Source organism: Priapulus caudatus, unplaced genomic scaffold (genome assembly GCF_000485595.1).
Source record: "Priapulus caudatus unplaced genomic scaffold, Priapulus_caudatus-5.0.1 Scaffold851, whole genome shotgun sequence".
In the NCBI taxonomy this organism is placed as follows: Eukaryota; Metazoa; Priapulida; class Priapulimorpha; order Priapulimorphida; family Priapulidae; genus Priapulus; species Priapulus caudatus.
In genome coordinates, this window is record NW_014577912.1 from 95,650 (window position 1) to 108,123 (window position 12,474).

At 44.0% G+C, this 12,474-nt stretch overlaps 2 protein-coding genes and 2 long non-coding RNA genes across 4 annotated transcripts in view; 3 read left to right on the forward strand and 1 right to left on the reverse strand.

Annotated features, from left to right (window-relative positions):
- LOC106813976 (nucleoredoxin-like) overlaps positions 1-750 on the reverse strand; it is a 23,774-nt gene extending 23,024 nt beyond the window's left edge. The window contains 1 exon segment of the mRNA XM_014818232.1: positions 386-750. Coding sequence (XP_014673718.1) covers positions 386-697 — 312 coding nt within the window. The 5' untranslated portion in view covers positions 698-750.
- A 4,749-nt stretch (positions 751-5,499) lies between these two features.
- Positions 5,500-6,359, forward strand: LOC106813984. The gene is made up of 2 exons (XR_001394534.1): positions 5,500-5,664; positions 6,212-6,359. It is a non-coding gene; the product is annotated as an uncharacterized LOC106813984 (long non-coding RNA).
- Positions 6,360-6,373: 14 nt separating this feature from the next.
- Positions 6,374-12,474, forward strand: part of LOC106813977 — a 10,096-nt gene continuing 3,995 nt past the window's right edge. Inside the window, exons 1-3 of the mRNA XM_014818233.1 lie at positions 6,374-6,413; positions 6,873-6,980; positions 7,324-7,501. Of these exons, the coding sequence (XP_014673719.1) occupies positions 6,374-6,413; positions 6,873-6,980; positions 7,324-7,501 (326 nt within the window). The remainder of the gene's footprint in view (positions 6,414-6,872; positions 6,981-7,323; positions 7,502-12,474) is intronic.
- On the forward strand, positions 11,353-12,442 carry LOC106813983. The gene is made up of 2 exons (XR_001394533.1): positions 11,353-11,412; positions 12,275-12,442. It is a non-coding gene; the product is annotated as an uncharacterized LOC106813983 (long non-coding RNA).

The following is a 12,474-nucleotide window of genomic DNA, read 5'->3' on the forward strand; positions in this document are numbered from 1 at the left end:
ACAGTTAAATATTAGCTTTATATTTAACTGTCGCCGTGCACAGCACACGACCCCTGCGTATATATTTTATTGAAACGCTTCAAGTGCCTGAGTATAGGGGTGGCCGGGGGAGGCAAGGTATGAAAAATAACCCATCGTGCCTTCATCATGCACTTCTTTACTGTATGGTAGGCCTAGCTTAGCAGATGTCGTACTGAACGGCTTATAATTTACTTGCCTACACAAGTTAAAATTCAACTCTCTTTAGCTTAGTGAACAGTAACGGCACCGTGAATTCTCTGCGTCGAATAGCTGCACCCTCACCCCCGCGTGTTTGCCAAGTTGCTATCGCCCTAACACCTGACGCTACTTCGCGTACACGCTACAGCGTTGCGGCATGTTTTACCTTCCGATCGCGTTCCTGGAACGGAACGGCGAGCCATGGCATCTCGGCAAAATACTCGTCGAAGCTGCTCTGGTCGCGATCAGAACTGACGAACACTATCTCCAGATCGGCACCGCTTTCGCTTTTCTTCAATTCGTTGTAGAAATCGACGAGCACGGGGGTGAACGCACGACAAGGCGAGCACCAATGTGCCGAAAAGTACAGACCTATCACCTTTCCGTTGGCGTTGTACTGACACAGATCGACGCTCTCTCCCGCTCGATTGACCACCGACGGTCCTAGAATGTTCCTCAGTTGATTTTTCGTTGACATGGTGAATATATTTCGTGGAAAATTAGAGCGACTGCTCCGAGAGCGTTGTTGATATTGTGGCTGCTGGGCGACTCGACGACTCGTTGGTCACGTGTACGCCAGACATAAATAATCGATAGCTACTCTCGCTCGTAGGCGCGAGGGGGAGGGGGGAGAAAAGGAGGTTGATGGAGTAGCGAGGGGAATACGTGTGATTATGGCGTTATAACATAAAGGTTGTGGTTTTTACTGCTTTCTGCTAATGCTATTGGCTTGTTACTGCTACAATTACCCACTCTAATGAGCTTCGTGATGGCTAAGTGCATGTGGTTCCCTATAGGCAGTTTCAAAGTAATCCAGAGCTATAATGTATAATGATGACATGCCAGCGCCATCCCTATATATATATGTACATTAGCAAAGGTAGGGAGAATTGTCGCGGGATGGTGCGAGCAAAGTGAACTTTCACAGAGCGTGCACACGATACGTTTTTCACGAAGCACGTTGTTACTTGAGAAATAAAAGGTGCTATATAATACATCAATTGATCAAATTGATAGATCAACACTGCGGATTACAGTAGAAAAAGTTTCCATTTTGCAACTATAACTAGAGCAGAAGGATATATATATATGCGAATTAAAATGAGGCATGCATATCTGTTTTACATTCACTACTGTACCATCGTTTCCGCACCCTGCATCTTTGTATATGGGTTGAAAAAATATGAATTTGTTGATATGCGCGTTAGATCATCATTATATTACGCATAACTGAGTAGGAATATCATGTTTATAATGTAATGGTGCTAACATTTCTGTCTTGACTTGCACGCCACCGTGGCGTTGGCAAGCACTTATCTCATGCAATTAGCGTTGATAAATAACGGAGCCGTCAGTTTATAGGAAAATATATCGGTGCAAATGAGATGCCTAGCAAAGGTATTGACAGTTTTGGTGCTCCGAAGATTTTTCAAATAAGACTGAAATAATCGCTACAATTCGTTAAGATTACGTTTCTGAGAACCGATAGATGGCGCGACATACCCTTATCTGTCCGATCCGTAGACACGGTGGTCATTATATATAACAACAACTGATATCGATACTTCTTATGCTTCATGCTCAAAGCAAACTGTAAGTGTGAATTTCTGCATCCCGCCTACGCGCACGCACGCACGCACGCTCCCCCATTGCGTATGTCGGCTCTGATGTGGTCACAAATTCGAGCAGTGTTTCGTTGAGCCATGCACAGGTTTCCTAACTGACCATGCGCAAAGCATGCGCAATATCTCATCAGTGAAGTTATATTTTGAGATGAAAATGCATTTAGTATGGTCAGGGGATATCTCAACATAGGTTTCTGCAATAAATTCTTATCAGTAGACCTGTGTTTATAGTTAGGTGAGCGCTCTAGCCGAGGATATAGGGGATGTAGGGATATAGCTACAGGGGATGTAGGGTGCAAAACACCTACTTTATCCCCGCCCGCCCATTCCCTTTGTCTCCATTGTCGCACGCTCAGCCTCCGTCTCCTTCCACCGCCCCTCGACTGTCTTCCCTGCCACCTTTCCTTAGTTTCCCACCCCTCTCTCCCTCAGCAAGCTATATTTACGTACTTTTCCTCCTTTGCCCTTACTGCACGTCTAAAACGGTGCTCGCGCATGCGCAATATCTCCCGAGAAGACGAATATTTTGCAAACGTTAATAATTTAAAATGAAGAGGGGTTATCCTAGCATAGATTTATATGATAAAATTTTATTAGTAGATCTCACTTCAGAAATAGGAAGCAGACCTTGCATGTAAGGTCCCCGCTGCATATACAAGTCAGTACATAACCTGGCTACGTTACTGTTTTAGCGCATGCGCAATATCTTATCAGAGGAGTTATATTTTGTGATGAGAATGCATTTAGTTCGGTCAGGGGGTATCTCCACATAGAATTCTGTAATAAATTATTATCAGTAGACTTTGGTTTATAGATAGGAGAGCGCCCTAGCCTGTAGGGAGCAAAACTCCTACTTTATTCCCGCGCGCCCGCCCTTCCCGTTGTCTCCATTGTCGCACGCTCAGCCTCCTTCTCATTCCACCGCCCCTCGACTGTCTTTCCTGCCACCTTCCCTTAGTTTCCCACACCTCTCTTCCTCAGCAAGCTATACTTACGTACTTTTCCTTTTGCTGTACTGCACGTCTGAAACAGTGCATTGCCATGCCTCTGGTAAAAGAGGATACGACGCCCTAGCCTGCAGCGTTCCCCGGACAGACTGTTTTTTGGCAGCAGTCTCTCACATACATGTGCCTGTATATATTCGTTGAAATTCTCGTTATTTTAACGGATACTGGGCATATGCAACCCAGTATATTACCGTCTGGTAGATTAGCAAGTATTCTAGCATTTTAGCTATGCTGAAGTCTAAAATCAAGGTTCGCACATGCGCAGTGGCTAACTGATTGATTCATATTTTTAGTTTAGAACATATTTAAAATGGAGCCGGGCTACCCACGAGTAGATTTCTGCGATAAATATCCATCGCCATGCCTCTGGTAAAAGACGGTACGACGCCCTAGCCTGCAGGGTACCCAGGACAGAGTGTTTCTCGCAGCAGTCTCTCAGATACACGTACGTGTATATATTCGTCCAAATACTCGTTATTTTAACAGATACTGGGCATATGAAACCCAGTATATTACCGCCTGGTACAAGTATTCAGCATAGCTAAAATTTTAGAATAGACTACCGTTGGACGTGGGATACCCCACTCCCAGCTTCCCCCGGCCGCTTCGCTCCCTCGCAGGCTCTTGAACGACGTCTGGTCCCCCCACACTTTTTAAAATGGATTTGCGTCCCTGGTCCCCCACGACCCGGATCACCACGTTGCCGTCGAGTGGGGGCTGGCGTACGCCTGTGACTCCAACGGCGAAGTCTGCAAAGGTCTAACCATGCTGAACCAGCCAAGGAAAGGGAGTCAGCCGAGGAGTGATCCAAACCAAGTCAGAAATAAAGAGATGCTATGTAGAGAGACGTTCTGTTGTCTGATTCGGGTCATCTGCTGTAGAAGGGAACGAAATACGTGACCAGACAGCTAATCCGTCTGTAACATTCACGTCCAGTGAAGTTTTCGCCCGGATGATGCGGGAACCCCCCCCCCACACACACATACATATACACGTTTCACGTCATACGCACGTTACACGTGTTGTACAGCAGTAGAAGGCGTCCATAGGCAGCAGGCATGAATAAACATTGGACAGAAATTAATTAAAAATACTCACACTGTTTCATCTCATTCACAACATACACTTTATTCCTGTTAAATAACTACAGATTCCTGCTCTATGCTCCGCTTGAAACTTTTGCCAGCTCTATGATGCGAATTTCTACAAAGTAGTCGGTCAAATTTCAAACACAAAAATGACCAAACGGTCATCATGGCTACTCCACATGACGGAATGTCACAGCTACACACAAGACCAACTTACTTCTAATGCTTTCTAGACCGCCCAACGAGGCATCTAACCTGCGTGCAAACGCAAAGAGACAGCTAGTGACCGAATTTAACCCGAAAAAATGGCAAAAAAAACTGCCTTAATAGAACCGAAATAGTGCGTAACAATTTGGCGGAGGCTTACTGTTTGTATTCCCGAAACACGTGAGCGTTTAACGTGCGTATAATTTCTCGATCCGTACGCTATATCTCAGATATAATATCTCCGTCCAGTGAGACAATAATTCAGCAGATACCACGCGCCAGTCGGCACACGCGCACGCACACAACACAACGCACGCACACAGCCACACACCACACAACACACACACACACCACACACACACACACACACACACAGCACACAATATGCACATAAAAAGGACACTCGGAGACAGACACCATTAACAAACAATTTAGATATTAGAACCAGTTAACGTGCATAGTGTGGCGCGCTGCACACCTAGCCCCCCTCCCCCAGAGGCTAAGGTCGCGCCGTTCCAGAAAGCATCGATACACGCGTGGTATGCGCGTATTAGGCACTCTTAGAATCCGGTATAGCGAGAAGGCAATGCCCACGCTGAGGCCTACACTAACCTGTTCGTATGAGTCACTATATTTTCCTAGACTGACAGCTAATCTGTCTAACCATCGTACTCCGGACGATTACGGGAAAATTACACGCGTGACGAAAAGGTGTTTTCTAGTTAGGTGGTGTGCTCTGTTTTGGGCTTCGATTGATTGCAAAGGGTTTGAATTAGTTCGTAATAGAAAATATATACCTGTCCAGTCGTTGGTTCATTCGGTTGGTGTGTGTGTGTGTGTGTGTGTGTGTGTGTGTGTGTGGTGTGGTGTGTGTGTGTGGTGTGTGTGTGTGTGTGTGTGTGTATCTTGGCCTCTTCGATTTATTTGTGTACAGAAGCCATTATATGTCTTGGCATTATTAAAAATTCATTAAATCATTTACTTACTTGCTTAATCTGGCGTGCCTGTGGAGTAGAGTGGGGTGTAAAGTATACTAGACACATTCACACACACTCCCGCTACGCAAACAGTCCAACATACACACACATCGCGCCCACACACACACACACACACACGCACACGCACCACGCACACGCACACGCACACGCACACGCAACGCACACGCACACGCACACGCACGCACAAACACACACACACACACACACATACTTCCACCATGTTCGTTAAAGCGGATCGCACCCTATACCTGCCAACCTACGTACACCTGTCTGCTCGCATTTTCTCGGTAACTCGATACAGGAAACAGGATGTGCGAAACATTACCGTAAACATTTCGCTGGAAGGCAATCACGTGATCGAGTGAATGCATGGTGCCCTGGACAGGTATATATATATAGGTAGGAGTTATAGGAGAGGTAGGGCATTTACACTGCGGACTTCGCTGCTGCCTTGTGGACCAGTCACTCTTCAATTCGCTAGGATCGTGTGTCCGTCGTTTCTGTGAGTGCAAACTATTAGGTAGGTCTATAACCCATATCCGTATCTAATACCTATAGTCTTATCTATCTTTAATAAAAGATACGCGTACACACATGCACACACATACGCACGCACGCACGCACGCACGCACGCACGCACGCACACAGTCACACAGGCACACATCTACAGACACACAGACACACAGACACACAGACACACAGATACACATACACACACATACAGCCACATGCGCGCACACGCGCACGCACACACCAACGCACGCACACACACACACACACACACATACACACACACAAACACACACACACACACACACACATCACACAAACACACACACACCACACACACACACACACGTACAGCACGGACAGACACACACAACACACACGCGCGACACACACACACACACACTCACACACACACACACACACAACACACCACACACACACACAACAACACACACAACACACACACCACACACATACTATATATATATTTATTTATTTATTTATTTATTTATTTATTTATATGTATGTATGTATATATACCTGACTGTTTTTTTCAGGTGAAAAACAACAACAACAACAACAACAACAACAACAACAACAACAACACCAACAACAACATGTCGTACGTGTCTACACTCTGCTTGCTGCTGGCGGTCGCTGGCACGTCGCTGGCCGAGAGGACAATAATCATGCTGAAGAAAGAAATCGTTTACTTCCGCATGGAGAGGTGTTCATCCGGAGGTCGCGAACGACGGCTCTGTAAGTCACAAACAAGATCTAACATTATTGTATATACGTCTCCATCGTCAGCGTCGTCGTCGTTATCGTCATCGTTGTCATTGTTATTATCGTCAGCAGCAGTAGCAGTAACAACAACAGCAATAGCAGGAGCAACAACAGCAGCACCGGCAACAGCAGCAGCAGCCAAAGCAGCAGCAGCAGCAGCAGCAGCAGCAGCAGCAGCAGCAGTAGTAGCAGCAGCGACCGCAGCGGTTGCAGCAGTAGCAACAACTGTATATAGTAGCATATATAGTAGTATACGCGAGCAAGTAGCGTATAACAAGTAGTATAGTAGCAGCAGCAGTAACACCAGTAGCAGCAGAAACTATTATAATCGTCAGACCATCATCATCGTCGTCGTCGCCGCCGCGCGTCTTCTATTAATCTTCTCCCTGACATTCTTCTTAATTCTTGTTTCTTCCGTTGTTGGGCCCACAGCTGCTATTCCTATCTCACACGTGTGTGACTCTCCCTACTCCACCAGCTACAACATCTGGAAGGTCAACGATTTGCATCTGGACTGGGGTCAGGAAGATAAAACACAAGGTAACGGTAACCGTCGATGTGTGTATTTAGATTAACTTGGAATATTGCGGAATCCGATGTAGTCTTTCTTGGATTATCTCCGTCTGATGTCATGATGATATCATAGCAATTTTATTCGATGATAAACCCATGTATTCACCCTATTAACAATGGTTCCCTCCGCGCGTCTCATCCGCGCGCAGCGCCTCACGCCGATCCAACCAGCAAAAGCCGTGCCCAGCACCAATCTTCTTGTACTTAATGCTCTCTGGTTGTGAACGAATAAACGTATGATTAGAGTATTGGCGCTACGCACTCCCTCTATCGGCGATAACTAGTCAATTCGAGCTCACTCCCTTCACAGCTGTCTACAAGGACCCGAACCAATACGTATCACCTATCATGCAAAGGGCACCCCTACCTGGTGGACGACTAGCGATACTAGTAGCAAGCCTTCCACTACGCAAACAATTTCGGCGACGGATACTGGACAGTAGAGCTGACATGGACTGTAAAGATCTGCCCTCTGTGGCTGGTTCCAGGTAAGACACGGCTGCGAGCTTTTGTAGTGGGGAGGGAGAGGGTCGAGAGGGGAGAGAGAGAGAGAGAGAGGAGAGAGAGAGAGAGAGAGAGAGAGCCCCCGCCCAAGAGGGAGAGAGAGGGAGGAGGGAGAGATCGCGACGACGACCCCGAGAGAACGGAGAGCACCGAGACGACGAGAGAGAGACTGAACACCCCGGCAGAGGGGCGGGAGACATTACATTACCATTTGCATCACACTTAACTTATACATCAAACTTTGTTCAGTATTCTGATACTATATCTGCCCTGTGTTTTGCAGATGAAGGGCTACAGGGCGGACAAGGACCAAACACTCCGGGAACACTCCGGTAGATACGTGGGCAGCGTTCACACGGACGAGGCGCTAGAGAGCGTGCATGAATGGTGCGATGATCCGCAGGCGGGAAACACCCCTTCAATAGCGACATTTTGAATACGCAGCGTAGGGACGCAGAGTATCGTCAATTGTGATTTGAGCTATAAATACGTGTAAGCGGTATAACCATGACTATACATAACCTTCGTTAATAATCCTACTACGTGACCTGTCTCACGCATCTCACAATACCCACAGCTACTCTCGTTACTTAAGGATACTGTTGTTAGGTTACGGACGGGTAACACTGTAAAGGCATGCCCTAACTGCTCATCAAATTCAATCAACTAATATTAATATCCATTACATAAGAGAGATGTCTCTCTCATATGCTCCGATGAATTATAATTTTTTTAATTCATCGCTAATTAAGTAGACGCAAAAATGAATGATTTATACAAAAAAAATGTTGTTTTCCCTATCTCACTTCCTACCATTGATTACCGCCTGCTCACTATACCAGTACCGACCGCCATCCCCCGTCACAGCCACTCCTATATCGCGCTATTCACTCTATACAGACTAACACCCTCGCGCACTTCTCTCACCTCCTCTTCTAGGTCCCTATATCTCACTGCCTCCCTGTTATATAGGGACCCTACTCCTCCACGCTAACAGCGCCCCCGTATCACACCCCAGCTCACAATTATGACGCTCACATATAAGGAAAGGGCGGACCGAGCCAGTATTAAATCACGCTTATTATCGTATTGTGTACTGTATACGCGTGTATATTTCGCGGTGGTTTAAGTTGTCGCGAATTTCGCGAACGTGTCCCCGACCGCGAAAATAAGCAACACGCGGAATAATTCATACCGAATAATTGCCGAATTAATTCATAATTCAGCGACGCGAAGACTAAGCAACATCGCGAAATTGTCCGCGAAGTCTAAATTCGTGAAAATATCTGTAACCGCGAAAAATATGGCGTATACAGTAAATCACGTCTTTAATCCTTTGCAGGTAAATGCGCCGGAAAGATGAATGTGTTCGAGTGGAACAAGCCAGGATGCGTGACAATGGACTTCGACCCTTCCGTCCCTACCTATAAGCTGTTGCGCCAGTGCCTAATGCTCACGCCACCCCGTCGCGTCATGACAGCGTGCCGGTGCGAGCAGCACGAAGAGAGAGAGAGCGGGGGGGGACAAAAAAAGACGAAAAGGACAGAAGAAGAGCGAGAGGGGGAGAGAGAAATAGAGTGAGAGAGAGCGAGAGAGAGAGAGAAACGCTTGAGAGTCTCACGGATATACTAGTCCTTTGCTGTTATCAAAGGGGGTTTCGGGCATTCATTTATATATATAATATTATATATATATAGATATATAAATACGATAATGATTGTAGATAGCATACCATCTACGCATATACATGTAATATTATAATACAGATATATACAGTTATATATGTAGACAGATATGCGCATATATTGTGATATGTCTATCGAGGCCAGACCGCATTCGCATTGATGACCTACGTGCTGGAATGGATGATATTTCCTCACCACTGATACTGTTTTTTATATTGTGTACTTGGCGTGCGGCGAGCAAAAGGTTTTTCTTTTAATGCCTACAGTGATTGAACCTCAAGCGTGAATACGTGATCTGAAACTTATTGAAAATCTTCTGAAAAAGTTTACTTCATTGGTACTATGCTGTAAAAATGACCAGAATAATGATTCCTCTGATGACCCCTGAACGTCGTATGTAAGATCGCAGCAGCAATACTTGTTTTCCTTCTATGGTGCTTGTAATTTGCATTTTTATCAGCTGGTTTCAACGTTTGCTTTCCGCGCCCTGCCCTGCGCTGCTCAAACCGATCGTCAGCATAAAATTTCTGTTTAAAAATAAATTGAAATCGAGACATTAGATATAATTGATTAAATCTCGGTCAACTCTTACATGAACATAAAAATTTCAACGTGAAATGATCAACATTCACATAAAAATTTATACTGTGAGAAATAACACGTAGTATGCGAAGGGAAGTTCTAATTATGTGGCCTTTATTGTACTGCTTAGTTGTTTAGTTAATTGTGGTCGCGGCAGAAGAAAAATATACGAATCAGTTTAGCTAAATATTGTATTCTGGTATTTCACGACATATGTATGGTATTTAGAGAGAATGAATTTTTTATCTCGTTGTGTGGGAGGCATCAGCAAGAATATGTTATGGTTAGGTGATTTACAAATAATAAATTTATAGCAACATAAAATCCGGTGCTATATGTTAATATAATGTATATGTGCTTTACATCACGGGTTTTGAACAAATAGTCACACGTCAATCGTACACTTGACATTCACAGCGAAGAGTGGTGCGTGCCAACATAATTAGAAGTGCACAAGAATTAGATGAATTATTATGTCTAAGCAGCGTAATGACACAGTAATTCACGAGATCATTGATTGAGAGACAATTAACGTACTGTTCATCGCCATATATATATATATATATATATATATACCTGTGATAATACGTTGTATTAAAGTGGATTTATTGGAATGAAGATATAGCCTATAATTATGGTAAAATAATATTGAGTAACAGAATAGTAACGAAAGTAATGTAGAACCTAAATCTACGTTAAAAAGTAATTTATCCTAATATATAAATTTATTTCAATTATAATCATTATCTATACTGCATGGATTAAAACCATCATAAGAATGATGAAATTACAATCATAAGTGGAAATAATGAATAACATAAGAGCAATAATAAATTTAAGAAAAACGGAAAAGAATTAAATCAAATAAACGAATTTTTTCTGCCATTGGGATTTGAAGTCGGCATCTTTCCATTACAAACGCCCTAGGTACGCCCTACGGCGCCTTTATACACGCTAAAGCGCGCTCCAATTATTATGCTATCATTGGTCGAGATACAACGTACTACCCATCCCCACCCGGTCATAGATATCTACAAGTATAATTATGTTGAATTACGGTGTATTTAATGAAATAAAGATATATAATATCAATGAAAGTAGAGTAGAACCTAAATCTGCGTTAGGCTAAGGAGTGTTTTAACGATATTTAATTCAGAATGTTATATGACTGAATCTACTAACCACATAAGGATTAATACCATCATTAGAATAAGAAATCACAATTACAAATAGTGGAAATAACGAATTACATAAAGGAACTAATCAATAAAAGAACTTGGACTAATTAATAAAGAGTGTTTTAACTATTTTAGAGCATCATTATAATAATGAAATCCAAATCATCAGTAATAGAAATAAGGAATTACGTGATTAAATGAAAAAATGGCATTTTTTCCATCGGATTCGAATTTTTGATCACTCCATCCAGCCATCTATCCATCCAGCTACCCATCCCTCCACCCATTCATTTATCCATCCATCTATCCATCCATCCATCCATTCATCCATCCATCCATCCATCCATCCATCCATCCATCCATCCATCCATCCATCCATCCATCCATCCAAGTGCGATGGATCCGCAGGCGGGAGACACCCCTTCAATAGCGACATTTTGAATCACGCAGGTATGGACTGAGAGTATCGTCAATTTGATTTGACTATAAATCCGTGTAAGCATAAACATGACTATACATAACCTATGCGTTAGTAATCTATACGTGACCTGTCTCACCATCTCCACCAATACCCACACTACTTCGATACTGTTGTTAGGGTTACGGACGGGTAACACTGTAAAGGGCATTGCCACATAACTGCTCATCAAATTCAATCAAACTAATATCCATTACATAAGAGAGATGTCTCTCTCTATGCTCCCGATGAATTATATTTTTTTAATTCATCGCTAATTAAGTGACGGCAAAAATTGTGAATTTATACAAAAAAAATGTTTTTTCCCCTATCTCACTTCCTACCATTGATTACCGCCTGCTCACTATACCAGTACCTACCCCCATCCCCCTGTCACATCCACTCTATATCGCCTATTCCTCTATTAAGACTAACCCTCGCGCACTCTCTCACCTCCTCCCTAGGGTCCCTATATCTCACCTCCTCCCTGTATATAGGGACCTTACTCCTCCCACGCCAACAGCGCCCCCTATCATCACCCCAGCTCACATTATGCGCCTCGCTATAAGGAAAGGGGCGGACCGAGCCAGTATTAATCACGCTTATTATCGTTATTGTGTACTGTATAAGCTGTATATTTCGCGGTGGTTTAAGTTTCGCGAATTTCGCGAACGTGTCCCCGACCGCGAAAATAACAACACGCGAATAATTCATACCGAATAATGCCGAATAATTCATAATTCACCGACCGCGAAATTAAGCATTCGCGAAATTGTCCGTCAAGTCTGAATTCGTGAAAATATCTGTACGCGAAAAATATGGCGTATACAGTAATCACGTCTTTAATCTTTGCAGGTAAATGCGGGAAGGTGAATGTGTTCGAGTGGAACAAGCCAGGATGCGTGATCAATGAGCTTCCGACCCTTCCGTCCTACTATAAGTGTGCGGGATGCTAATGTACCGGCGGTGCGCGTGTGCAGAGAGCGAGAGAGAGAGAGAGCGAGAGAGAGAGAGAGAGAGAGAGAGAGAGACAGAGAGGGGGAGATAGAATGAGA